Below are 24990 nucleotides of genomic sequence, written 5' to 3'. Positions count from 1 at the left end.
GTGGACATGCAGTAGCAAGCAGGGCCCTGGCTGGGCAGTCGGGCAGTCTGGGGCCCCTGGGCCGGCACTAGACAGGGCTCTGCTTGCTGGGAAGGAGCTGGAATTCCATCCAGCCTGGGTAGGAGGTAGGAAACCAGCTTCAGGATTTAAAGGTACTGTCACCGTTCCCAGCCTTTGAATAGGCCGGCAGCTAAACTGCCTGGGCCATCTCCTCCCATTGCACCTCCTCAAAAAGAAAGTGACATTTCCTGGTGTTTTTTTAAAGCCCAGGCTGGCTGGGCCTGGCACTGGGCGTGGGGTGGGGAGGGGGTGGGTGGCACCGGGAGTCACACAGCCTGAGTCTTTCCTCACCTTGCGTGATCTCAAGGCGCTGGGAATAGACAAGGTCTCATCTCCTTGCCATGTGCCGGGAGGCCAGTTGCCACACTCCAGGGCCAGCAAGCAGGTTTTGAATTCCACATCCCCATGCCAATGATGCCCCCGAGGGCAGGCCTCGGGCTGTTGCACTCCCCAATGAGTGTCTTCAGCTGCTGGCCTGCTGGGGGTGGAGGAGAGGCCCGGCCCCGCTCTCTGAACGGGAACCTTCGCATCTTCGTGTCCACTGTCCTTATTCATGTTCATGGCCCGTGGGCACCCAGGTCTTTACTGACTTTGCCCATTGTCAAGAGATGGACACGGTTGTGCCTGCTGCCAGGGTAGGCGTGAGTCCTCCGTCAATGAGTGTCCCCATTGCCAGTGTAGACAGGGATCTGCACTCCATCACTGTGCCCATTGCCAGTGTAACACACCGTCTCTGGGGAGATGAAGCTGATGAGGACAGAGCTGGATGATTAGTGACCAGATGAGTCACAGATGCAGAGACAAAGAATATCCTTTTACCAGTGTCCACATAGGTCCGCTGTAAGTGTGATCAGTGCCAGTGTAAACAGGAGACTGAAATCAGTGTCTGTGTACCTCACCAGTGTAGACACAGACGCTGCATCAGTGAATTGGGGACGGTGCACACTGCCCATGCAGAGGAGGGGACGTGGGCACCACAGGAGGGGTTCGCTTCCTAAGGAGGCTGAAAGGGGTAAACTTTGCTGTGCCCATTGCATACATAGAAGGACTGAGACAAGCAGACATAGGACATATATCCATGACCTTCCCACAGAAGGGAGGCCGTGCTGGTGCTTAGCTATGTTCCGGTTCCCGTAAAAGGGGCCCCTCTTTCCCTACTAGTGTGTGGCGTGGGGCTGGGCCTGACAGCAGGCCCAAGCCCAATCCCCAGACCCAGCCGCTTCACGGAACTTACATTCTAAGGTGGAAGAGAGGCCAACAATAAATATCAGAAGTAAGTAAATCAGGTGGTGTGAAGTTCCAACGCTCACCCAGCTGGCTGTGTGGACAGGCTGAATGTGGCCGGCTGTAAGTTACACACCAGCAAAAGCTGGGGAAGTCAGTGCTCCAAGACGGGTCCTCGCTGTTCGGGGGAGGAGAGGAAGGAAGCTCAGATCAGCGGGGGGCAGGGGGGCCAGTTGAGAGTAAGCCTCAGGAGGTGCAGAAGGAACGAGCTCTGAGGATACCTGGGAAAGGGCGTCTGGACATCTGGACGGGGGGAGCAGCCAGTGCGGGGGCCCTGAGGCAGGCGTATGTCTGGCATGTTTAAAGAACATGTTTGAGGAGGCGGGTGTGGCTGAAACAAGCGAAGGGGACAGCGGCAGGACAGGAGCGTGGAGGGGCAGTGTGGGACCAGATCACGCAGGGGCTGCACGGAACGGGAGGACCTTGGCTCCTCCTCTGAGAGAAACGGGGAGCCTGTGCAGGGGTTTTGAGCAGAGAAATGACACCAGCAGATTTATATGGGAAAAGGCTCATCTCGCCGCTCTATTTGAAAATAGTTCTCGAGCACCAGGAATAGTGGCAGCCGGGAGACCAACGGAGGGGCTCTTACCATAATTGAGGGGGAAATGAATGATCCTGCCAGGGACAGAGGTAGTCACGGTGGTGCTGGGCAGGTGGGTCAAACTCTGGATTTGTTTCAAGCTTAGTCAGTGGGCTTTCCTTACGGATTAAATGTGAGGTGTGGCAGAAAGAGGGTTGTCAAGGTCTGGGGCGAGAACATCCAGAAGGATGGAGGTGCTGCCTCATGCGCTGGAGAGGCTGTGGGCAGTGGGGTCTGTGCGGGAGCTCAGGTGGCGCGTTGAGTTGGGGAGAGCGCTATCGGACCTCCACCTGGAGATGCTAAGGAGTTGGACGCCAAAGTCCTGAGTTCCGGAGAAGTGCTGAGCGGCAGGTAGACATTTGGGAGGGTTCAGTGATATCTGAATGGGTGATGGTATTTAAGCCCGGAAACTAGGTGAATTGCTAAGGGAATGCATGTAGATGGGGAAGAAGACCAAGGTTCTGGGGCATCCCGATCATTCGAGGCACGGAGAAGAGGTTGGCAAAGGACATCAAGAAGGAGCAGCCAGGGAGGTAGGAAGAAAATCAAGAGACAGTGGGAGCCTGGGAGTGTGACAAAAAGGAGGGGGTGATCAGCCATCTCAGATGCTGCTGATGGTCAAAGGGATGTGAGGGCTGGGAACTGTTCCTGTTCTTTCTGCCTAAATTGCTCTTCCCTATGACCTATATTTCCCTCGTTGATTCTTACCCATTCTTCCAACCTCTGCACAATTATCACTTCCTCCTGGAAACCACTGTAACCCCAAGACTTGTTGTTAAAGGCCCATCAAATGCCTTGCGCTTTCCCCTCAAAGCCCTTATCACCTCATATAGGTACACATTTTCTTGTATGGTTATTTGATAAATGTCAGCCTCCCCTGCCAGAGGTTATAACTGTTTTTGCTCACTCTGTGCTCGATGTCCTGCCCAGCCCTGGGATAAGGCATAAATATTCATTGGAGAGAGAGCAGGTGGGCAGTCAACTGTGGTCCCACCTGCACTGCATCTACTGCCTCACCTGAGCTGTCCCTCTTGGGGCCATCTTTTTATTCCCCTCCCCCCAGCACATCATACATATGTACACACACATGCATACCCTGGTGGGAATCAAGACCACTAACTTGATGCAAAAACACAAGTGGGCCCTGGAAGTAATTTCCCATTAGATTCCTAGTGGGTATGTGATGGAGCTGGGGACCTCAGTTTTCTCATCTGTCTAATGGGGGCAGTCAAGACTATCCTGCTGATGGCCCAGCTGTTGGGGTGTGTGTGTGTGTGTGCATGTGTGTGTGCATGTGTGTGTGTGCATGCGTGTGTGTGCATGTGTGTGTGTGCATGCGTGTGTGTGCATGTGTGTGTGCGCGTGTGTGTGTGCATGTGTGTGCGTGTGTGTACGTGTGTGTGCGTGCGCGTGTGTGCGTGCGCGTGTGTGCGTGTGTGTGTGTGCGCGCGCGTGTGTGTGCGCGCGCATGTGTGCATGTGTGTGTGCATGTGTGTGCGTGCGTGTGTGTGCATGTGTGTGCGCGTGCATGTGTGTGTGTGTGCATGTGTGTGTGTGCGTGTGTGTGTGTGTGTGTGTGTGTGTGGTATTCATATGTGATTCAAAATGTGAAGTTGTGTTGTAAAGTGTAGATAGCTGTCCCCAATGTCATCATAATGGGAAGACAAATGTCCTCCCCCCAGGCTACCTGGACAGAAGTGAAAGAGATTTATAAATGGAAGCCCTGGGCCATGGTGGTTTTAGAGTCAGAAAGACCTGGTTTCTGCCTATCCCTTTCAAGCTCTGTGGGTTTTGGTTTTTTGGTACATGTCTTCACCACTCCGAACTTCAATTTTTTAATCTGCAAAATGGCGGTAATAACATCTGCCTCAGAGAAGTTTTTAAGGATAAATGAGATCATGTTTGTAACAGTGATCATTATTACTTCATAGCAGAGCACAACGGGGCTCAACAAAGATAAATACTCCCGCCACTGAGGTGGTTGTGGGAATCAAAAAGGGTAAAGTGTGTGATCCATTTAGCCACACACAGTGAGTGCTTAACCAAATCAGGCTCTGAAACAGGGGAGCTGGCCCAGGAGAGGGAATGTGGTGGAGGCCAAGGAAAGCCTGGCTTGCAGGAGGGACGGCTCAGAGGTGGATCCTGAGGCCCATCTGCAAGTGTGGGCAGGGCTGTCACAGGGAAGAAGAGCAGGTGTGTTCTGGTGACCCCAGAGGGCAGAACTGGGATCGCTTGGAGAAAGGCAGGGAGACTGACTTAAACAGAAAATAAATGCATCTCTCTAGAGCTATCCAAAGACAGGATGAGTGGCCTTGGGAGGTCCCCATCACTGGTGGTCACCAACAGACACATCTGCCTCAGGATTACTGCAGAGGGGTTACTGAATTGCCTGCATGGGAGGCCTAGATCTCCTAGATGGGGTGCCTTCCTACTCACTTCCTTATCTGGGAGCCTCAGTCACATAGTTCTTATTCTAATCTGTGGCACCAAAAGGTTTGAGGCACATGAGACATACCTACAACAGAATCCTTAGAAATAAAGAAGAAAGGAAAACACGGGAGTGGTATAATAAAGAGAAGAAATAGCGATACCCCACACCCAGATGAAAGATGAGTTCAGACTTGAGCACCAAATGTCACTGAGCTCCCTCGCAGCCAGGGCAAAGAGGAACTCTGAAGGGTTTCATACTTCATCATTCACGAACAGAAAAGTCGGCAAGTGCAGCAGAGACGCATAGTGAAACACAGTTCTAAACCCTGAAACAGAACAATTTCCTGCATGGAATACTGGTATTTCTCCGTGTTTAATGTGCTAATGGGTGAGGATATGTGTCCTCCGGTCTCTTGGAGGGACTCTCAGGTCACAGGAGTGGGTGGGATGTCGGCTCCTTCTGGGGCCCTGACAGCCAGCCCTCCTGGTGTGGGGGGACTCGAGGGGCACTCGGAGACAGCACGGCCCCACGCCCCTAAGGCATGCAGGCCTGCGTACCTCCCTGGGGCTGATTAAGGTTCACACCAGGCCGGAGCAGCAAGGTCTGGCTCTCAGGCACAGCTAGGCTGACTTGCACTGTGCATATCCTTCCTGGCTGTTTAGGGGGCCCCACGGGAGGCCTGAAGTGTGGGGCTTCGAAGTGGGGCAGGACTGATGGCACTGCTGAGGACCTCTGAATGCTTGGGCGAGATTCTCCGCCTCTGCAAACCTTAGCCTCCTCGTCTGAAAAGTGATACCAGTCGAACTTCCTCCTAGACTGGCATGAGGTTTGAATGACCTGATGCATGGAGAGCGCAGGAGGCAGGGCCCCCTCAAGACCAGGAAGCTGGCATCGTCAGGCTCCATCTTATTACTGGAGTTAGGTCAGAACGCCAGGAGCGCTGGCTGCCACCCTGCTCACTGTAGGGCCTTGGGTGTCCTTTCCCACCAAGCCTCATTTGCTCCCAGCCCCACAGCAGGGGCTCCCGTGGATAGCCATGAGGAGGTGGGTGTATGAAGTCACCATTACCCTGAGGAGGGTCCCTCACCGGCGGGAGACCAGAGAGCTGGGTCTTGGACGTGGCTTTGCCTTGGTCTGTGGCCCCGGGGAAACAGGCTCTGAAGGCCATGCCGTTGGCTCTCACGAGGCTCTCATTTGCTCCTGGTCTGTCAGCAGGCAAGTGGTAGCAGGAGCAGAACACATTAGGGGGAAAAACCCAAAATTGAGCACGTTTCTCTTGTTAGCTTTTGCTACTACTCCTTGCAATGACCCCGCCCAATAATTCAGGGGGAGAAATGCTGTGTTTAGATTTTTGTGGAAGGAAGTCTTGGCCCGACTCCTGGAATCTCAGTGTGCAAGGGAACTGGCAGTCTTGAGGTGTCTCCCTACCCCAGGATTCTGCCTTGGATTTAGGGAAACCCTAGACACCTGGCCTTTTCCTCCAGGACCCCCAGTGGCATCTGACTTCCCGGGCTGTGTTATTATTACTGCTATGGTCCCCACATGAGAAATGATGGGGCTGAGACTCCCAGAGGTCACTTGCCGGCTGTAGTCGGACAGCCAACGGCAGAGCTGGGACTCAAACTCAAAGTCCCTGAAGCCAAGCACAGACTCTTCACCTTCTGCCATGCTGCCGGCTTCCCAGCCTCCAGGGTGTCCCAGGATCCTGAGCTTCATTATGCATTGAGCTGCCTAGCACTTGGGTCTCATCTGGCCCCACGGATCCCCAGTGTGAGGATGGGGCTAGAGGCATCAGAGGCACGGACGGCCCAAGTTGAAGGTCAGTTTCTGGTCCCACCCACACCTGCGGAACCTGTCTCTGAGCATGGGGCCAAGGACTCTGCATTTGTGTCTCCCACTGAGTTACTCTCCCCCAGAGTGCTCCACCTCCCCCAGCATGCTCCACCTCCATCACGCGGGCTTCAGTCCACTCCTGCCCCCTTCATGCCCCACCGAATGCCTCCAGGGAGGGCTTCTTACTTCCTGCTTCCCCACCACCCTTCCAAGGGGTCTGGCTTTGGCCACCACCAAGTAAGTTCTCCTTGGTGCTTCATCCAGAGACTGCTCCTAGGGGCTTTCAGGGGACACTCCTCCCTGTGTCCTCCAGGACCAGGGCTGGCCCCGGTTGGGGAGACTGGTCCCGGTGCTGCTCAGCCAGGCCCGCGTAGGCGCGTGGACCCAGCCTCACTCGTGCTGCATGGATGGCTCTTGGAAGGGCAGTCGTGCTGTGTTCATATGTGGGGGCATGTCCACCTCAGTCCCCCAGGTGCCTCCCAACTCAGTGGTTCCTGTGTCATGACTGTAAGATTCTTCACTTTTCTACATCTGAGATGCTCTGATCCTCAGCATTTTGTTGGGATGGAACCCATGAGGGCCAGAGGTGGGGGATTTGTGTGGGGACAAAAGCGGTGTGTTTGAACACCTCCTTCTTGTTTTCTGTATTACTTCATTTATCACCACCCCTGGGGGTGGGCAGGGAATGTCCTCCCACCCCCTCCTATCCAAGAGTGAAGGCTCAGAAAGGGGCAGTGTCATGTCCAAGGTCACCAGCCCAGCCAGGCCTCAAACTGGGGTTGATCCTGACTTCAAGATCCTGTCATTTCTGCTCTGGCCACTTCCTCCTTTTGACCTGGGGTCTGGAAGACAGGCAGGGCCTGGGGAGCAGAGAGGCCTGGGAGGGCGTCTCAAGCAAAGGCTCAGAGGCTGTGAGGACCGAAGCTCCAGGCTGCAGCCCAGTACTGACACTCTCATCTCCGCTCTGCCTTGAGAGCTCCGTGACCTTGGGCAGATCCTTTCCTGTGCTGTGCCTCCATTTCTCCATTCCTGCCACAGGGGGCAGCTTTTAGGCCAGAAACCTTGGAGGGCCTCCTCTTCTCTAGTGTTCTGGGTTTCTAATGACCATGTTTTCACAAGTCCAAGGTCCCATCGTTCTAAGACATGACATGAGTTGAAAAATAGCACAACTGGGGATGTGGTAAGATACACTATTTTAAGGATGTGTACATTTTGTGACATATTTTCATTTCCAAAATGTGAAAAAAAAGTGTACATACTGGAAGGAAAGCAGCACGGGGGCCTCTGCCGCCTCGAAAGTCACCAGCCTAGCTGTCAGGGCGGCCCGTCCTGGAGGCGGCCTAGGTCTGGGGTCATGACGGGGTTCAAGCAAGCGTCTCTCTGGAGGGCTGGAGGCTTGGGCACCGCCTTTCCTGGCCTTGATCCCCCCACTGCCCAGGCTGGGTCCCTGGACGGAGACGGTTGATGCGGTGGGGTACGGGGACTCTGACCTGAACACAGCCCTGCCTGCCCGTGGCCTTCTCCTTCCCCCTGCCCTTTCTCTTAGTCAGAGACAGTTCCAGAGGAAGGAGCACACCCCCAGGCTAGTGTGTGAATGACCATGTCTGGCCTGGAAAAGGCTCATAGCCCTGGGCTGGGTCTCACCTTGGAGAACACGTGTCCAGAGTGCCTAGCCAGACCCTGATTCCCCCAGGAGATGGCTAATGCGTGCCCCAGCCCCGTACCATCCCATACCTGTCCTTACACACACACACACACATCACACCCTACACATGTCCTTATCCACACACAAGCACACACACCACACCTCATACACACACATGCTTGTGCACGCACACACACTTTTACCGCCTGTAGGAGCCACATACACTACCCTCGGTGACCATTTACACAAGCCTTTCACACATGACCGGAGTTCAGGCCGCACGAACAGGTGACACATTTTCACCATGTATACACCCACTCCGCATTTACACAACCTCCCCCCCCAGTATTCTCCCCCAAGCACGGACTTGCCCAAACAGGTACCCACTCAGCCATGTTATGTTCTCTGCACAAACTCTTACACACTTCCACTCACACCCTCCGTGTAGCATCATGGGGAGCTCCCCCACCCCCTGCTCCCTGAGCTGGGTGCCAAGGGGAAAGGACTAGTGAAAAGGAACAGGGACAGGGACCCAGATGCCAGGACGGACTGCCCAGGGCCTCACATTTATTGACGGACCAAAAAGGGACTAGAATCCAAAGAGCCCCCTCCCCAGTCACCCCCTTGCAGCCCTCAGCCCTCAGCCCTGCACGGCCCAAGGAAGTCCAGACGAGTGTAATTCAGTTTCCAAACTCAACTTGACCGACAATTTATTTAGGCCAATTGGCCATCCCGCCTGCTCTGCCTCACTGACTCCGCATGGATTAACTCAAACGCTGTATACCCCTGCTGGGCAGATTTAATTAGGCGAAAAAACTGACCTGAAGCCTCGGGGGGCTCGGGGCCTGGACAGCAGCCAGGGCTCCCGTGATTGGCCGCACCGCCTGCAGCCTTGCCTGGTCTCGGAATCCTCGGAAGGGACCATGTCCGGCCCTCAGTGTACCAGTGATGAATCTGCGGCACAGAGAAGGGAAGTGACTTGCCAAGGTCACACAGCACGTGAGCGCCAGACCCGAATGGCGGTCCGTGCACCACATTACAACCATCGCCTTGTTCCTGGAATGCCAGACTGCGAGAATGCAGATCCCCACCGCAAACCCCTGAACAATTCTGAAAGGCAAGCACAATTTTCTACAGATGACTGTGGCATACATAATTTATAAATGAAAGTCATAGCACATACTGGTCATTTTAATAGATAGTAAATTGCTTTTCTGATTTATGGTTTCAGGGGTGGGGTTACCATAAAAATAACTTGGTGATTTATAAAACATCTTCTTAAGTCAACAGATCTTTAGTAGGTTTGTCTGACTTTACAGCCAACAGCCTCACCACCCTGGTTACCATAGAAATGGGATGCCTCGTTCTGTTGCCATGGCTACCACTTTCTAGAACACAATTGGTGGGTCTTTCACAGTTTGTGATTTGGTTTTGGGGGAAAAAAAAAAAGCCAAGACTACCAGCTCGGGTTTATGCTGCATTATCAGGCGATCTTGCCTGTGTTGTCTTGAAATTTCACTGGGTGGCCTCTGAGGTGGCCAGGCTAGTGGACAACTGTCCCTGTCCCCGGGCTGCCAGGCAAAACTCCCTTTGTGCCCCTCTTTCTCCCCTGGCAAGCCAGCAGCCCAGGAGACACTGGCCTCACAGCGGCCTGGATCCTGGGTATGGGGGGCTAGGCTGCCACCGGGGTGGGCTAGGGAAAGGAGACAAGGCTGGGCTGGGGGTGGGGGGCAGGAAGTCAGGATGCTGGGGGCTGAGGGGCATATCTAGGGGCTGGAAATCCAGGCGCTGACACCGTCACCGTGGGGAGGCAGGCTGAGGGTGTTGGGGAAGGCCAAGGAGGCAGAGGGAGGCAGGCTCACCTGCAGGGGTGAGGTGGGCAGAAGAGGGGCTAGCCGGGTGGCCGTGCCTGGGTTCTGTTGTATCCATAGTGAGTGTGCTATGCGGTGATGGCTGCCGTGTCATCCGCGAGCTCTGGGTGTGCATGCACGAGGACTGCAGGGGTGTGCACCCGCGTGTGCATGTGTCCATACAATCCATGGCCCCTGTGTCATCTCTGGATGTGTGGTCAGGACACTGGGCTGTAGTGTGTGGGGCTGCTCGCGCAGCATATGCGCTTAGGTAAGGGGTGTGTACTCTGGGTAGCTGTGTGTGTCCGTGGTCTCTGGGTGACGGAGGATTGGGAGGCAGACAGCTCGTGCGGGCCCTACAGCCCCGCCAGTCATGGGAGAGTCAGCCCAGCAATCCTGCAGACGTGGCTCCCAATGTCGCTCCTTGCCAGGGCTCGGCCAACCCCAGGAATGCCCCATCCCCATGCGCTTCCCCAGTCCCTCTAGCCGAGCTCCTTGAACAAGTTGGGGGTCATCTCCCAGCCTGCCCTTTTCTGGGTCTGTGAGGAGGTGGCCAGGTGGGGACACAGGCCAGCCCATCCAAGGCTGCTTTCGGCAGTGATTCCCTGAGTAAGGTGAGGGCATCCTCCCCGCCCCTGGGCTGCAGTTACCCCGGGAGCTAGCAAGTCCTGGGCAGCTGGGCCGGCCCAAGAACAATTCAGGCATGGCTGGGCTCCAGCCTGGGTGGTCAGGCACCCCAGTTCTCTCACTGACTGGGAGTGGGCATAACCTGCCCTCAGGGAGTCTGAGCTGTGGTGCCAAGCTCTGAGACGCAGGGCCAACTACCCAGTTGCTTTGGCAACTCTGCTGGTGGAAAGATTTTAAGTTCTAGAGCTAGATGAACTTGGGTCCAAGCCTCAGCTTCATCACTAGCTCTGAACCCTTGGTTTACTCCCTGACCTCTGTGTACCTGAGTTTCCTTTTTGGCACAATAGGGTAGGACCACTGTCTCACTAGGTCAGTGAGAGGCCTAAAGGTGCAGAGTGAGTCCTTAGCTTTGGTAGCTTACTGCTTTCTCCTTCCTGAGCTCAGCTTCCCTGAGGATGGACCAAAGGGAGCTGAGACTCAGCTGGAGGTGAGCTCTTGTTTTGGCAGGCCTGCTGGTCTCTGGGCATGGGAGAATGTGGCAGTCTGAGCAAGCCAGGGGCTCCTGCCTCCACAGCCCTCTTAGGAGCCTTCCTCAGGGCCCGGATGTTACCGGGGCCCAGCCTGTGACCGAGGACCAGGCCTACCGGCAGCAAAGGCAAAGCCAGCAGGTGCCTGGGGAGCTGAGGCAGGGCAGCCCACCTGGCTTCCACTTACCCTCGCCTCCTCCCAGGAAAGGAGTCCTAGTGCCTGGCTCTGGGCTGGACTGCGGCTGCCACACCCCCACTCCCCCACCCACCCCCACCCCCCGCCGCCAACTCCCTGGGCACTGGGGCCCAGGCAGGATGTTCCATTGATTGCTGAGAACCAATACTTTTTCCTACCCTAATTGTATAAGAGCTGCCCTCTTTCAGGGCCTCAGTTTTCCTATCAGAACTGGCCTGTGAGAGGGGCAGGTGGGGTCAGAGCTCTGCGGGCCTGTGGGGGCACCTGGGACATCAGTGCCCTGTCGGGGCTGTTCCCATGAGCCTCCCCAAGCGCTAATGATCCGGCGTTGGACACAGGCTTGCTGCCTCCTTGGGGGTGAATTTAGAGACTTCTTGGAGGGTCCCTTCATTTGCTGCCTCGTTAGGGCCTCAGCTCCGAGAGGAACCTCACCTGGAGAAAGGGTCCCAGGAGTTACGCTACTTAGTGGGTTCCTGAGGGATGAATGGGTTTTTCCAGAGGTACAAAGACACGGAGATGGGGGGGAGACAGGGAGAGGGGGGTCAGAAATGGCCGAGAGTTGCATGTGGGCAAGAATGTTGGGTGCGGGTAGGGAGAGAGCCCTCGGAAGTCAGGGAGGCCAGGCATAGAGCGTCTCCTGTGTCTCTGTGGGCAGTGTGGTCAGGGGCCCTGGGCAGAGCTGGGATGCCAATGGGTTGCTCCCTCTGGTAGCTGTATGGAGACTGGACTGGCAGCTGAGACTCTAAGCCTGAAGCCTGCTAGCTTTGATGGCAGTGGTCCTATTGAGAGAGGGTCACGTGTGAGCAGAGGGGACAGAGAAGGATAGATGGGGGAGGGTTTAGGAGGGGGATGCCATGGCTGATGGGGCAGTGAGGAGGGGAGGTGCCTCCTGCCTCCTGCCATTGGCCAGGATGGGGAGCCCAGGGATGCATTCCTCTCTCGGCATTCCTCGGACACTTATGCTGTGCATGTTCTTCTCCTCTTTCACAAAGTCCAGAGCAGGGGCAGGACCTGCCCTTTGGGATCCGGTGAATGCCACGCCCTAAGACGGGGCCCTCCAGAGGAAACCTGGAGGCAAATACCCAGCATTTTGTAATGTTTTTAGCTCCAGGAGCTTTGGCCACTCTGGTGATGGAAGGAGCTCTGGAGCTGGATAAACGTGGGTCAGAGGTGGTGGCCTCTCATGGTCGCTTCCACTTTGCTTTCCTCCTCCACTTCTGGGGTGACCCAGGTCCGCGCTATCTGGACCCTTGGAGCGCTGTTTCTGGAGTTGGAAGACCTGGCTTAGTCCCGACCCTGCCCCACCTTGTCCAAACCCCACCTACTTCACAGGGCCGCGGGAGCTTCTCTTTTCAGTCCACTGCATTGGACTTGTCTTTGCGTGTGTCCTTTACCCTCAGCGGGGCAGGGAGCTCCTCAAGGCTGAGGCTTTACTCCACTCTGCTGGCCGTAACCTGGTGGCTGTAAAGAGTGGAAGGAAGAAAGGTTGGAAGGTTGGATGGATGGATGGATGGATGGATGAGCAGGCAGGTGGAAGGAAGAAAGGGAAGAAGGAAAGGAGGGAGGAACGGATGCATGCATGATGGATGGGAAGGGGGAGGGAGGGAGGGAGGAACAAAGAAAGGAAGGAGCGGAGGGAGGGAGGAGGGAAGAGGGGGTAATGAGTATGAGGATGACAGGGAGGATGGGAGGGAGGGAGAAAGGGAAGAAGGAGGGATCAACGAGTGATCAGTGGATGGAAGGAAGGAGGCACAGGGATCATACTTGATAGTAGTCTAGGAGAAAATTTTTGAAAAGCGTGCAGTGACTATGAGCGTAGCATAATGTTCCTGTGTGGGGGCCTCAGGCTTCCCATCTGTAGCATGTAGTGTCTTGGACCAGATAATATCTAAAGGCTTCTCTTACTCTGACATTCTAAAATGCTGTCTTTGTCCCTTCCCCTTTGCTCTCCCCTTCCCCCAACCCAGAATGTTCCTTGAAAGGCCCACATAGTTCTTGGTTTCTAGATCCATGCCAGGTTAGGTGCCAGGTCCCATGGCTATGGTCAACCCAGACAGGGCTGTTCTTGGACTTCCAACGCTGCCCCCACGCCGACTGCCACCACAAGGGGTGGGGGATGCATCTGTGCAGACTGCAGAGTTGCTAAAAGCAGCACGGTTGCCTCTTGTGGATACAGGGCAGGGCCTTGGCCCTCCTTGAAGTTCTTCCTGAGGGCAGCTCTGGAGAACACAGGAGCCACCCAATCCTGACTGTAGCCTGGGGCTGCTTCCAGAAGATGGCCTTGCTCCGGACATTGTCTGTCTAGCACAGCCTGGGAGAAGGGGCCCCAGAGGCGGGGGGTCTGTGGGAACATGCAAGCAGGGATGACCAACTGGACTCCTGGAGGAGAACTGACTGGCTGGGGTTCTTCTGGAGCTCTGGGGGACCCAACTGGAGGCTGTAAGAAGAGGCCTTGCCTGGAATTTAGTCTAGCAGGACAGATAGCTGCTCAGTTCTCTTTCCTCAGGTACTGAGGTCTGCTGGGGGCTAGAGAAGCCCAGGGTCATCAGATGGGGCCACCAAACAAAACCAAAGGAGCTCCTGAACCTTTCTCCAGGGGCTCAGGTGGTTCTGGACAGGCTGGGTCATCCCCGCCATTTCCTTCTCACTGATGCGGTCTGAGACGAGGAGGCAGCCACATATGTTTGGAAAGCCCCAGCCCTCCAGCAACTCCTTCCTCCCTCCCACCCCCTCCCCTACCTGGCAGGAGAGAAGCAGACCCTGTGGTTTGGGTGCTTTTGAGGACCCCCAGTCCAATTCTCCTTCTGATGCTGAACCTGCAACACAGTATCCCTGACAAATGAACATTTAGCCTCTATTTCAGTAACTCCAAGAATGGGGAACCCACCTCCAAGCTGGTGGTGGGAGGTGAGTTGCCCCTTCTCATTCCTTTGCCACCTTCAGCCTCAGCAGGCGAGGTCACTTTTATTACTCAGAGTGGGCTAAGTGCTTTACTAAGTCACCCCCAAATCACAGTGACTTACCACATCAGTAGTTGATTTCCCACTCAGGTACTTAGTGGGTATCTTCCTTTTCAGGGACTGAGGCTACATCCCTGTGGGGGCCCTAGTGGCCCCCAGGGTGTCAGCATGCAACTGGCACCTGGGGGAGGAAAGAGGGCCTAGAAGACTGAGTAGATAAGTTCTAAGTGCCAGGCCTGTCATTAGCACACTCCCCTTTCATGCACTGGCCACTGGCCAGTCACGTGACCCCACCTAACCCCCAAGGAAGCCTGGCAAATGGAGTCGAGCTGTGCATCCAGGAGGAAAGGAAAGGCAATTGTGAAAATAAAGCAATCCCTGCCGCAACTTCTTACCTCCCCGAGCCTCCTAACTCGGTGCTCTGAGGAGCGAAAGGTGGCCCATCAGATTGGCCCGTGTTGGAGGGGACGCTGAGCAGGCATCTTCCCCTGGCCTGGCCTCTGACTGGACCCAACGCCAAGGTACCCCAGGTTGCTTTGCTCTGAGTGGGAGGGCCTCCCTCTGACACTGTGTTTCTCCTCCACAGTATGTGGCCTTTGCCTCCCTCTTCTTCATCCTGGTCTCCATCACCACCTTCTGCCTGGAGACCCACGAGCGCTTCAACCCCATCGTGAACAAGACAGAGATCGAGAATGTTCGGAACGGCACACAAGTGCGCTACTACCGGGAAGCAGAGACGGAGGCCTTCCTCACCTACATTGAGGGCGTCTGTGTGGTCTGGTTCACCTTCGAGTTCCTTATGCGTGTCGTCTTCTGCCCCAACAAGGTAGAGTTCATCAAGAACTCGCTCAACATCATTGACTTTGTGGCCATCCTCCCCTTCTACCTGGAGGTGGGCCTAAGCGGCCTGTCCTCTAAGGCCGCCAAGGACGTCCTGGGCTTCCTGCGTGTTGTCCGCTTCGTGCGCATCCTGCGCATCTTCAAGCTGACCCGCCACTTTGTGGGCCTGCGGGTTCTGGGCCACACTCTCCGCGCCAGCACCAATGAGTTCTTGCTGCTCATCATCTTCCTGGCCCTGGGCGTCCTGATCTTCGCCACCATGATCTACTATGCCGAGAGGATAGGGGCACAGCCCAATGACCCCAGCGCCAGTGAGCACACCCACTTTAAGAACATCCCCATCGGCTTCTGGTGGGCCGTGGTCACCATGACGACGCTGGGCTACGGAGATATGTACCCGCAGACGTGGTCCGGCATGCTGGTGGGGGCGCTGTGCGCGCTGGCGGGCGTGCTCACCATCGCCATGCCGGTGCCCGTCATCGTGAACAATTTTGGGATGTATTACTCCTTAGCCATGGCTAAGCAGAAACTACCAAAGAAAAAAAAGAAGCATATTCCACGGCCACCGCAGCTGGGATCTCCCAATTATTGTAAATCTGTCGTAAACTCTCCACACCACAGTACTCAGAGTGACACATGCCCGCTGGCCCAGGAAGAAATTTTAGAAATTAACAGAGCAGGTAGGAAACCTCTTAGAGGCATGTCGATCTGACCTTTCACCTCCGCCCCCCGTAGCGATGATTCCAGATTCAGTCAGACTGCTTCCTTAGTTCCGTGGGCAACCCGGGACCCCGCACTCAGTCTCGAGGTGTGGAGCCCGGGGGCCCAGGGAGATGCTGGGCAGCCAAATTCACAAGGCGAGAGCCTGCTGGAGGAACCTCACTGGTGGCCCTGGGTAAGGAGGTTGGCGCGCTGGTCTCATGAGGTTCGGAAGAGACGACGTGGCCCGCGAGGTTGCTGAGGACTCTCTTAGCAGGAGCCCAGGGGGCCGCTGCTCAGTGGGCAGGAGGCAAGCGTGAGTCTCTGACTCAGGCCACTGTCCTGGGGCCGGGGCAGGGCAGGGGTGGGTGTCATTCAGAAATGCCAGACAGCTTCCGATTTGGTCTTTCCTCAGCTCCCTTCAGGCTGTGCAGAGAGCACAGCTGGTGCCTGGGATCGGGCAGGAGGGTCCCTGCAAAGGCAGTAGCAAGGATTCTCAGCCCCAACAGAGCCTGCCTCCACAGCTGAGGAGAACTCCTGCTCTGATTCCGGCTGCCTAGCTCCAGGTGCATCCTAGGAGACGCCTGTAGCCCTCCGTCACAAGCTTACTTACCCCATAGCATGCCGAACCAACTCATCTTCTACCACCACTCTCGAGTTTAGCATTTATCTTTAGGAAACTGTTGGAGCGACTCTAGCTTTCACGTTGTCTGTTTGGGTTGATGGTCGAGTGGGAGTTTCCGGTGGCCTTCTGATGGAAGCGGCTGGTGAACAAAGGACGAGAGGGGCCCACCACCCCGGGCAGCTTAGACGAAAGCACTACAGACGAGCAGCCGCCTCCCACCGAGGGTCCTCCCCATGTCTGGCAGTAGGGACTGCAGCAGCAATAGGCGACATCCAGACCAGCGTGCAGCCACATTCCCGTGAATTCAGTTGGGGGAGGGGGGGAGGGGGCCACGAAACAATACTAGTCACTGTGGGATATATTCTCATATTCCATGGCTAGTGGTTTGTTATGGGACTATCTCAGTTTTATGAGAACCTGCACATAGCACATAAAGTTGATCACGGGGCTCTGGTCCGAAGATATAAAGCCCATAGTCTACCTCTACCCATGGAATACCATCGACTTATTCTGTGGACACAGGGATTTCAAGGAAATGAATGACCCAGAGAAGAATGGCAACACTGAACTAAGAGGTGCTGGGGTGAGGGAGGCTGAGTGAGTGACAGGTAGCATTTAGTCTATGGAGGACGTCCCCGTGCCCAGGTCTGGCAAGCTAGCTCAGCCCTGGATGAGCAAGTTTCCCTCGGTTTGGGTGGCCTCACCCAGTGGATGAGTGATTCTTTCCTGTTGATGTGCCCACCACCCCATCCTCCTCCCAATCTGGCTTCATTTCACACCTGTGCTGCCTAGCGCAGTACCCCCGAGACCCACTTCTCTACCTGTGGGCGGTCTCCTGCCCCTTCATCTGGTCCCATACCCCTCCCTGCTTCCTGGATTCCTGGAGGCACTCAAGAAAAGTGTGGTTAGTGTCCCGGGCTGGGTCAGGGGGTGGGCAAGGGTCTCCGAGGCTGGAACAGGGGGCCTGAAGTAGGGCTGGGCCCCTTGGCCAAGGCTTGGCTCCTGCTGGGTAGGGGAGGCACACGCTAGTGGAAAGCTCCCGCCCCACCTCTCTGCTTTGGATTAGGTGGACGTTTGACCTCAGGAGCCACCATCATGGCAAGGAAAGTTCCTGGGGCTCTGGGGAGGGTCTGGGCTGGCCTAGCCCCCACCTTCACTCCAGGCCCCAGCAGGAAGAGCTCAAAGCTGGGTGACATCACCATGGCGCAACTTGGCCCTTCTGTTACATCCTCTCCAACAGTGGATCTATCAGGATCAGTGCCCCGAGCTTGGGTGCCCAGGCCGGCCTACCAAGGATCCCCAGTTCACTCCAGTCAGGCGCAGATTCCTCTGTACTCCTAGAAAATGCCAGTATTCTCCATGTGCTGAGGGCACACACATGCACACATGCGCAAGTGCGCACGCAGGCACACACACATGCACATACACACACGCGTGCCTATGCACGCGTATGCCAAGTACAGACGTGTGTGTTCTGACGTGCACACCAGCTAGTCCCAGAGACACAGCCCTCTTCCCATGCTGCAGCAGACCTGCGAAGCCCTTTCAACTCCTGGTGGACTCCCTGGGCCCCCCAGCCTTGGCAGCCCTGCTCCCAGGAGCCTCCTGTCCCCTGGCCCCAGATCGCAGGGACCCAGAGAGCTCTGAGCTCGGGCAGTCTCTGGCTGGGGTGGGATTTGGGGGCCTCCCAAGCTTGCCCTCAGGAGCCCAGATGCCCAGACCTTCCTGCCTTTCTCTCCCCAGCCCCACACTCTGCCCTCCCTCCCTTCCCAAATACTTGCCCTGGAGGTGCTGTCCTGCCGTTCAGACCTGTCCACCTTGGCTCCCAGACCCCCTGAGCCTCCTCTGTCACCAGAACACTCCTCCTTCCAAAAGCTGGTGTGTGAGACCCAGATGATCTAGCACCAAGGGGTGTGGTCCTTAAGGGACCTCCATCTCTGCATTATGGAGTCCCTTCCCATTTGCTTCCTTCTCTGCTTGCAGCCACATACCTAGATGGGTATGGGGGTGTCTGTGAGTGAGTTGGGGGGAGGCCAGAGGTGAGGAAGGCAAATGTGGGTGGAGATCTGACCCTACGAGAATTGAGAGAGGTAAGACACAGCCCCCAAGGCCTTTCCAGCCTCGCTCCACCCCCAAGGACAGTCAGGTGGCCTCAACAAAATCTGGGTTTTCCAGTTCCACTTTTAGAATCTGGTTTAAGGCTAGATGTAGCCTGCTGGGCTCTGGGGTATCCCCTACCCCACACCCCCCCAGGGCCAGACCCCCAGGACTCAAGCAAGGCCTCTCAGTCGTGTCAGAAACACTGTCCCTCACCTCCACCTCTGGTCTGTCCTGGAGCCTCAGGTCTGTGTGTCTGTGAGGGATGATCTGGTCTCCTCCTCTGTACCATGGCTGTCATGGCCTCCATGTTTGGGGCATTTGTCCTGTGGGGGTTGTAGAGCCTCCCAGGGGGATGCCGGGAGGGCACCCCACATAGTCAGGGGCTGCCTGGGGCTGATGGCCCAGGAGAAACTGCTTGTCTCCCAGAAAGGGTCTCCCTCCCCCATCTAGAGTCGGGGCCCTAGACCACCTGCTCTGGACAGCTAGGACTGCTCCCTCTGTCCTGCCATGTCCATCCACGTGTGTGTCTTGTCCATCTCTGCTCCTGTGATATGGGTTGGTCCTCTGTGGTGCTGCGTCTGGGGCTGTGGGGTCCCACCATAGGTGAGCAGGATGCTGGCATGGGGGAGGGTTGGGGGCCAGGCCCACTTTTTGCCCACTGGCACGGAGGGCAGCCGTGAAGTCCCAGGGAAAGTGCTACCTGGGCTCCTCAGGAGCCACCGCTGCAGCCTCTGGGTCATCTCTGAAGGGAGAGTCTCCCCTGAGCAGCTGAGTGTGCAGCGCCCCCCGCCCTGGCCTTCCACCTTCCCCGGCCGGGCCGCAGTGGCTGCTGGGAGGGGCGGTAGTCTGTGGGGCAGGGAGGGTGACAGGAGTGGGCAGAGGTGACAGACAGGGTGTGGGCAGGGGCCCTCCACATGGGCTGACTGAGTTGTTGTTCGGGATAGAGGGCCAGGGTGGGCAGCGGGGGGTCCGGAGTGGGGTCCTCGAGGCCCCCGGGCGGGCCGAGTGGGGAGTAGTAGGGAAGCGAACCCTCTCTGAGGGCCAGGCATGGGTGCTCTTTTCTGTGTTGTTCACATTTTCTCTCTCTCTCTCTCTCTCTCCACTAATCATGTCTCTCTCTCTCTCTCTCCTCGTTTTGTTGCATGACTTGTGCCAGTTCTTGTGATTATACTCTGCTCATGTCTCTCACAGACTGTCCCCACTTAGCCTGGGACTTTTTCCCTGAGCCCCCCGCTGGGCAGACCCCTCGGGGCTAAACCCAAGGAAATGCCCAGCAAACCACCCCCCGCCCCAGTCCGGCGTGTGCCCCCCCACCCCCGCCTGGCGCCCGCTGCTGGTGTGAACAGTAAGTACGTCGGCGCTGCTCAGAGAGCAGGGCAGAAAAGCCAGCCGCGCTGGCCAAGGGCCCAGACACCGGGTTCTCCTTGCTCCAAAGTTTAAAAAAAAATGACCCTCTTGCAGATGCTCATCTATCTCAGCCCATTTCAAAGCCTGGAAACCATCTCCGTGAGACGCTGCCCATGCTGTCATTTCATCATTGCAGGCCGGCGGGGCGAGTGGGGGCTGAGGGGCCAGCAGGGCTCACAGCCTTCTGGGGAACGGGTGGGAACCAAGGCTCCCGGGGGGAGGACAGGGTGGGGGCAGGAGGGCAGGGAGGCTTGGGTGCACTGGCACCTCTGGCCTCCTTCACGGGTTCCCCAGGTTTACAGAGTTGGCCCCTCCTTGGTTTCTCTCTCTTCCAGCCACCCCTCTGGAGTTGGGGAGGGAGAATGCTCCCAGTTTCCGAGAGCACCCCAAACCGCAGATAAGCCACTTGCCTAGGGAGGCTGGCTCCTTCACAGAACAAGACCTGAACACACCCACCCAGTCATAGCTTCCCCTCAAAGGTCACCGTGGTTGAGAGGAGCAGCATGCCCCAGGGGTGTCCTGGAGGCTTTGTCCAGCTCACACCCACCTTGGGATGCCTGAGGGCTGCCCCTGCCCCCAGCCCCTGTAGGGAAAACCAGCCCAACTTGGGACCTTTTAAAGGCCCAGGGAGCTCCATTCTCCAGGGGCAGGGCACTAAGGGGCAGAGCCGGTGGGCAGGGGCTCAGCACTCAGAGCCAAAGGAAGGCTGTCAGGCTCTACCACCCACCTTTGACCCACCCCCAGAACTACCGGCTGTAGATGCCTCCACTGACAGACAGACTATGGCCAACAGGGAGACAGCAAACCCTGGCTCCCCTCCCAGATCGAGAGGCTGCTGGGTACGACTCGCTGTTTTCCCCTTGAGGACAATTTGTGCAGAGTACTGGGAGCCCCAACTCCGCATCCTCATCCACTCTCACCTCCCCGATACTCCTTCCCTTCTCTCTCCCCGCTGCCTTCTTCCCTCAGCCCCTCCCCTGGGAGGGAAGACAGGGGCCAGCCAGAATGGGAGGCAGGCCGGGCCTTGTCTGTGCGCACACGTGTGTGCCCACAGACACGCCCCAAGTGCTAGGCAGCTCCCAGACCCCAGAGAGGCCCCAGGCACGTGGTGTCAGAGTTACCTTGGTAACTGGCCTTTCTGGTTCAGAATAAATCGGGGAGCGAAGCCCCTGGGATTTGTCAAGAAACGCACTGTACGTGAAATGCTTTGCCATCTTGTACGACAGACTTTTTTTTTAAGTTCCAAAATTATGATGGGATTTTTTTTTTTGGATTTGCTTTACGAATAAACCTGATTGGTCCATTTCTCTTTTGACTGACTGCCTCTTTGTAGTGACATGATGTGTACACGGGCCGTGATCCCACCCACAGGCACGCTGAGTGTGTGCACGTGGAGAAGGATCACTCGTGCGTGTAGTTACATGATGTGAACAGGGTCATGGAGGAGGGTCCCCTCTTTAGTCTTTCGGAGAGCCCCCCCCTCGTGTTCACACCCATGTTGGTGTCGCTTTCCCCTGAGGCTCTCCCCCCAGATGAAGTCTCTGAGGAAGCCCCCAGGGGCCCACCGTGGGGACTGAGTTGCTCCACCCTGGTCTGGAAGATTCTGCCTTGAGGGCAGAGAGCAGGGGGCAGGCTCAGTCCCCAAGAGTGTTGGGCGGGAGCTGAGGTCAGACAGAGCTACCTCTGCCAGCTCCAGAAGCTTGCGCACCTCTGCTCCTGGACTTGGGAAAGGGAGAGCTCCTTGCTCTGGCCGCACTTTGCCCCCCACCAGATGTGTCCTCATACCTCTTCCCAGGTTCCTTCTCAGGCTGTCGCAGACGCCAAGACTCTTTACCTGCCCAAGTCCATCCGCCACTGTTGTCTTTACACGTCCATTTGCTCTGCTTTGCCGGGACGCTGCTGTGAGGAGGCAGAGGAATGGGAGGCCCTCCCGAATCATGGCCTGCTGTCACTGCCTCATGCATACATCCCTGTTGTGCCTTTGCAAGCTGACCAGGCCCGCTGCGGGCAGAACGGGATGGCCGACACCGGCGTGATTGGTGTGGGGGATCGGAGCTGACTGAGTGACCAGCTTGAGTCTGCGTGGGGGATGGAGCAGATTGAATGGTTGAGTTGGGTCTGTGTGGGGACAGAGGAGACTGCGTGACCAGGCCTGGTCTGTGTGGGGGGCGGGGCATACGGAGTGACCAGGTTGAATCCAAATGGGTGGGAGGCAGGATGAGCGATGAGCTAGGGTATGTGTGGAGGACAGTGTGAAGTGTGTGATGAGGTGGGATCCCTCAGTGGGGGGTAGAGTTGATAGATGGGGTCTAGATAGTGCTAGGGAAGCCTTGAGGAACTAGCTAGATGTGGATGGCCTGCAGCCAGGCTCTGGTCAGCAAGAGAGAGAGGTCTGAAAAGGCCACCTCTCTGGACTGGAGTTTTTCTGCGTGTCTGTCTGTCTTCTCCCTGAGCTCTGTGTCTGGCCCCCTACCCATGACCGCATCCACACCATCCTGTCTCATCGGCCCTGCCTTGGGCCCTGGGCCCGGCCCCCAGCACTGCGCTTGCTGGACCCATCACCAACTCATCTTTTTGCAAACTTTGAGCAAATCCAGGAGCCCCCCCCCCCTTCCCTGCACTGTGGGCAGCCCACAGGCTGCCCGAATGAGCTGGGGACCCGTAGCCTCGTGCCTCCCTCCACGGCCCACTCGCTTTTCTGTCCTCAGGGACAGGCTGCCCTTTGCCAATGCCCCACCTCTGGCCTGTCCCCCTCCCCCACTAAACAGTTTTCAGTGTCTCAATAGCTTCTGCTTATATGTTTGAAGATTCCAAACTGAATGGGGAGGTGGCGAAGGCCGCGCTGGCGAACGAAGACTGCCCCCACATAGACCAGGCCCTCACTCCTGATGAGGGCCTGCCCTTTACTCGCTCGGGCACCCGCGAGAGATACGGACCCTGCTTCCTCTTATCAACCGGGGAGTACGCGTGCCCACCTGGTGGAGGAATGAGAAAGGGTATGTAGGGGAGGCGGGGGCACTCTGCATCAGCTGGGCCGCCTCGCGCTCCTGCAGGTGGGCGGGTGGGGTGGCGGGGGAGGGGTGCTGAGGGGCAGGCAGGCACGCTGAGGGGGGCACAGAGCAGAAGGAGCCCCCCACCGGGGTGGTCTCTGGAGGTCTGAGTCCCTTTCTCCCAAGTGGGATGTCAGGCTGGCAGAGAGAACTTGAGGTCCCAGCAGCTGGGTTTGGAACTGAGCTGAGGGGTAGGAAGGGGTGTTCGGGGACAGGCTGGATGACTACGGGTCTGTGACCCTCATGCAGGGGGTCACCTGGGGATGTGAGGGGAGCCTTGACCCCTCCAGGCTGCTCCGGCAGATGGCGGGTGAGACCAAGAAGGCAAAGTGATCTCCCCTGTCCCTTGGTTGCAGAGAGCAACAGGGTGGGCCTGGCCTGGCCAGGACCCTGTGGGCTTAGCCACCCAAGATCCATGAGCTGGAAGAGCACCCTTTAAAGAGAATCTGTAGGCCAGTGGGAGGGGAGGCATGGAGAGAGGTGGCATCATGGCTTGGGGGTGAGGCCAGTGTCATTGCAGAGGTAAGATGTGTGCGAGTCAGAATAGTGCTAGTGGCAGAGAACTCGCGGAGAGAAGGTTAAGCAGGACTCTGTGCAGCACCTTGCATCCCTGGTCACGGCCCCGGGTGTGGTTAGCGCCCCCTTGTGGTTGGTGAAGGCTGAGCTCCACGGTGGCCTCTGTTCAAGGTCTCCTTGTATCAGACGCTTACCTGAGGCTGACCCCCTGGGGCGAAGACTTCTCCTAGAGCTTGAGCATGGGCTGGAGAGAAGCTTGAGGCGGGGGCCCAGAGCACCCTAGCTCCAGGCTTCGGGCATTGGCCTGGAAGGTAGAGGAAGCCATCCTTGGCCAATCGGACTGGCTGGGCAACTCATGCATGTCTGGGAGTGCCTCACATGCTCACATGGGATGCATGCTGACCGGAGCAAGTAGGTTGGGCCGGAGCCATAGTTGGTTTTTTTAGAGCAATAGTTGGTGTAGCCTGTGGCCATTCGCAACTGCTCCAGTATTTGAAGCGGTTCAACAATACACAAGGAGAAAACACAGAATTTAAAATAAAGGGCCAACCCAAACCCAGGAGAGGAGAGGCATCTATGCTGAGATGGGGAAGTCCTTCTGGTCACTGGTGCTTAGTGTGCCCACCTGATCCAAGCTGGCCCCCGCTTCCTTGCCCTGCCTGGAGGTCCCTCGGACCCCAGTGTGGCGTACACTGCTGCCCGCATGGTGCTGCATGGTGGAGGGCTGCGGGCCTGAGTCGGGCCCATCCTTGGCACCTTCCATGGATAGGCCCGTTGCTCCCCTTCGCAACTGGCTTTCTCCTGGGTGGAGGCTCTAGGGTCCGAGGAGCAGGGGTGGCCCAGGGGAAAGAAGGGGGAAAGCAGGGAGGCTCTGTGGCTGTGCTCTGCCCGGTAAGTTCTTAAGGGCTGCCTGTCTCCTTCACCTTGAATGCTGGATCAATCTGGGTGACCTGAAAGAGCAGACAGGAGAGTCTCTTCACTGTGCTTCCAGAAGCCCAGGGAGAGTGGGACAGAAGAAGCCCCATCTCCCTGTAGTGGCCGAGGGAGCCCAGCGGCAGCCACCGTCCACAGGTGGGACCCGCTGCCCAGTCCCACAGAGACGGGGGTGCCAGAGTCTTTGGGAGGCACCAGGGGTGAAGTGCCCCCGCCCCCATCCACCCGGCCCTGTTCTCATGGAGTCATGACAGTGCTGAGGACTTGCTTTTCTCAGGAGAATTGCAGTGCCTCAGCCACATGCAGAGTAGGAAAGTTAGGGACTCAACCCGGTCCCCAGGAGGGAGAAAGAGAGGCGCGCTGGGCCGGCTCACTGCATGGGAACACCAGGCCAGCTGGAGAAGACTCTGCCTGCCTCTGCATGCGGCTGTTCTGTCTTTCCTCCTCCTTCCTTAAAAACTAAGTACCAAGCGGGATGGGAAAGCCAAGAAGAGAAGCTCAAGTGTTAATTGTATTCTTTACATACAGATCTTTGCAAAGAAAGCCCTGTCATTGCTAAGTATATGCCGACAGAGGCTGTGAGAGTGACTTGACCAGGCGGCTTGGCCGAGGACACTGGTGGCTATTAAGCATCTGGGTGGACCAGCAGCCCCTCCTCACCCTCGGACAGAGTAAATTCACGCCATGCAGGTTTGCCGGACGAGTCCGAGTGGCCCAGGTCTTGTACTAGGACGGACGTAGCTTTTTCTACGGCCAAATGGTAACTGACCGTAGAGGATTTCTTTTCCTTCTTTTCTTTCTTTCTCTCTCTCTCTCTCTCTCTCTCT

The 24990-nt window shown here is 56.8% G+C and overlaps 1 protein-coding gene across 2 annotated transcripts in view; it reads left to right on the top strand.

The window, feature by feature from the left end:
- Positions 1-24756, top strand: part of KCNC1 (potassium voltage-gated channel subfamily C member 1) — a 41747-nt gene extending 16991 nt beyond the window's left edge. Inside the window, exons 2-4 of one of the 2 annotated variants that reach the window (XM_028116961.2) lie at positions 14580-15513; positions 22472-22660; positions 24692-24756. In XM_028116961.2, the coding sequence (XP_027972762.1) occupies positions 14580-15513; positions 22472-22660; positions 24692-24756 (1188 nt within the window). Of the gene's footprint in view, positions 1-14579; positions 15514-22450; positions 22661-24691 lie in introns of both variants that reach the window. The other variant, XM_088017549.1, reaches the window with a different exon arrangement.
- Positions 24757-24990: the final 234 nt, after the last annotated feature.

Source organism: Eumetopias jubatus, unplaced genomic scaffold, assembly GCF_037043125.1.
Source record: "Eumetopias jubatus isolate StellerSeaLion01/CBP00866 unplaced genomic scaffold, mEumJub1_p1.0 scaffold_13, whole genome shotgun sequence".
NCBI lineage: Eukaryota > Metazoa > Chordata > Mammalia > Carnivora > Otariidae > Eumetopias > Eumetopias jubatus.
Note: the sequence above shows the minus strand (reverse complement) of the source record. Positions and strands in the feature narration are given on the sequence as shown.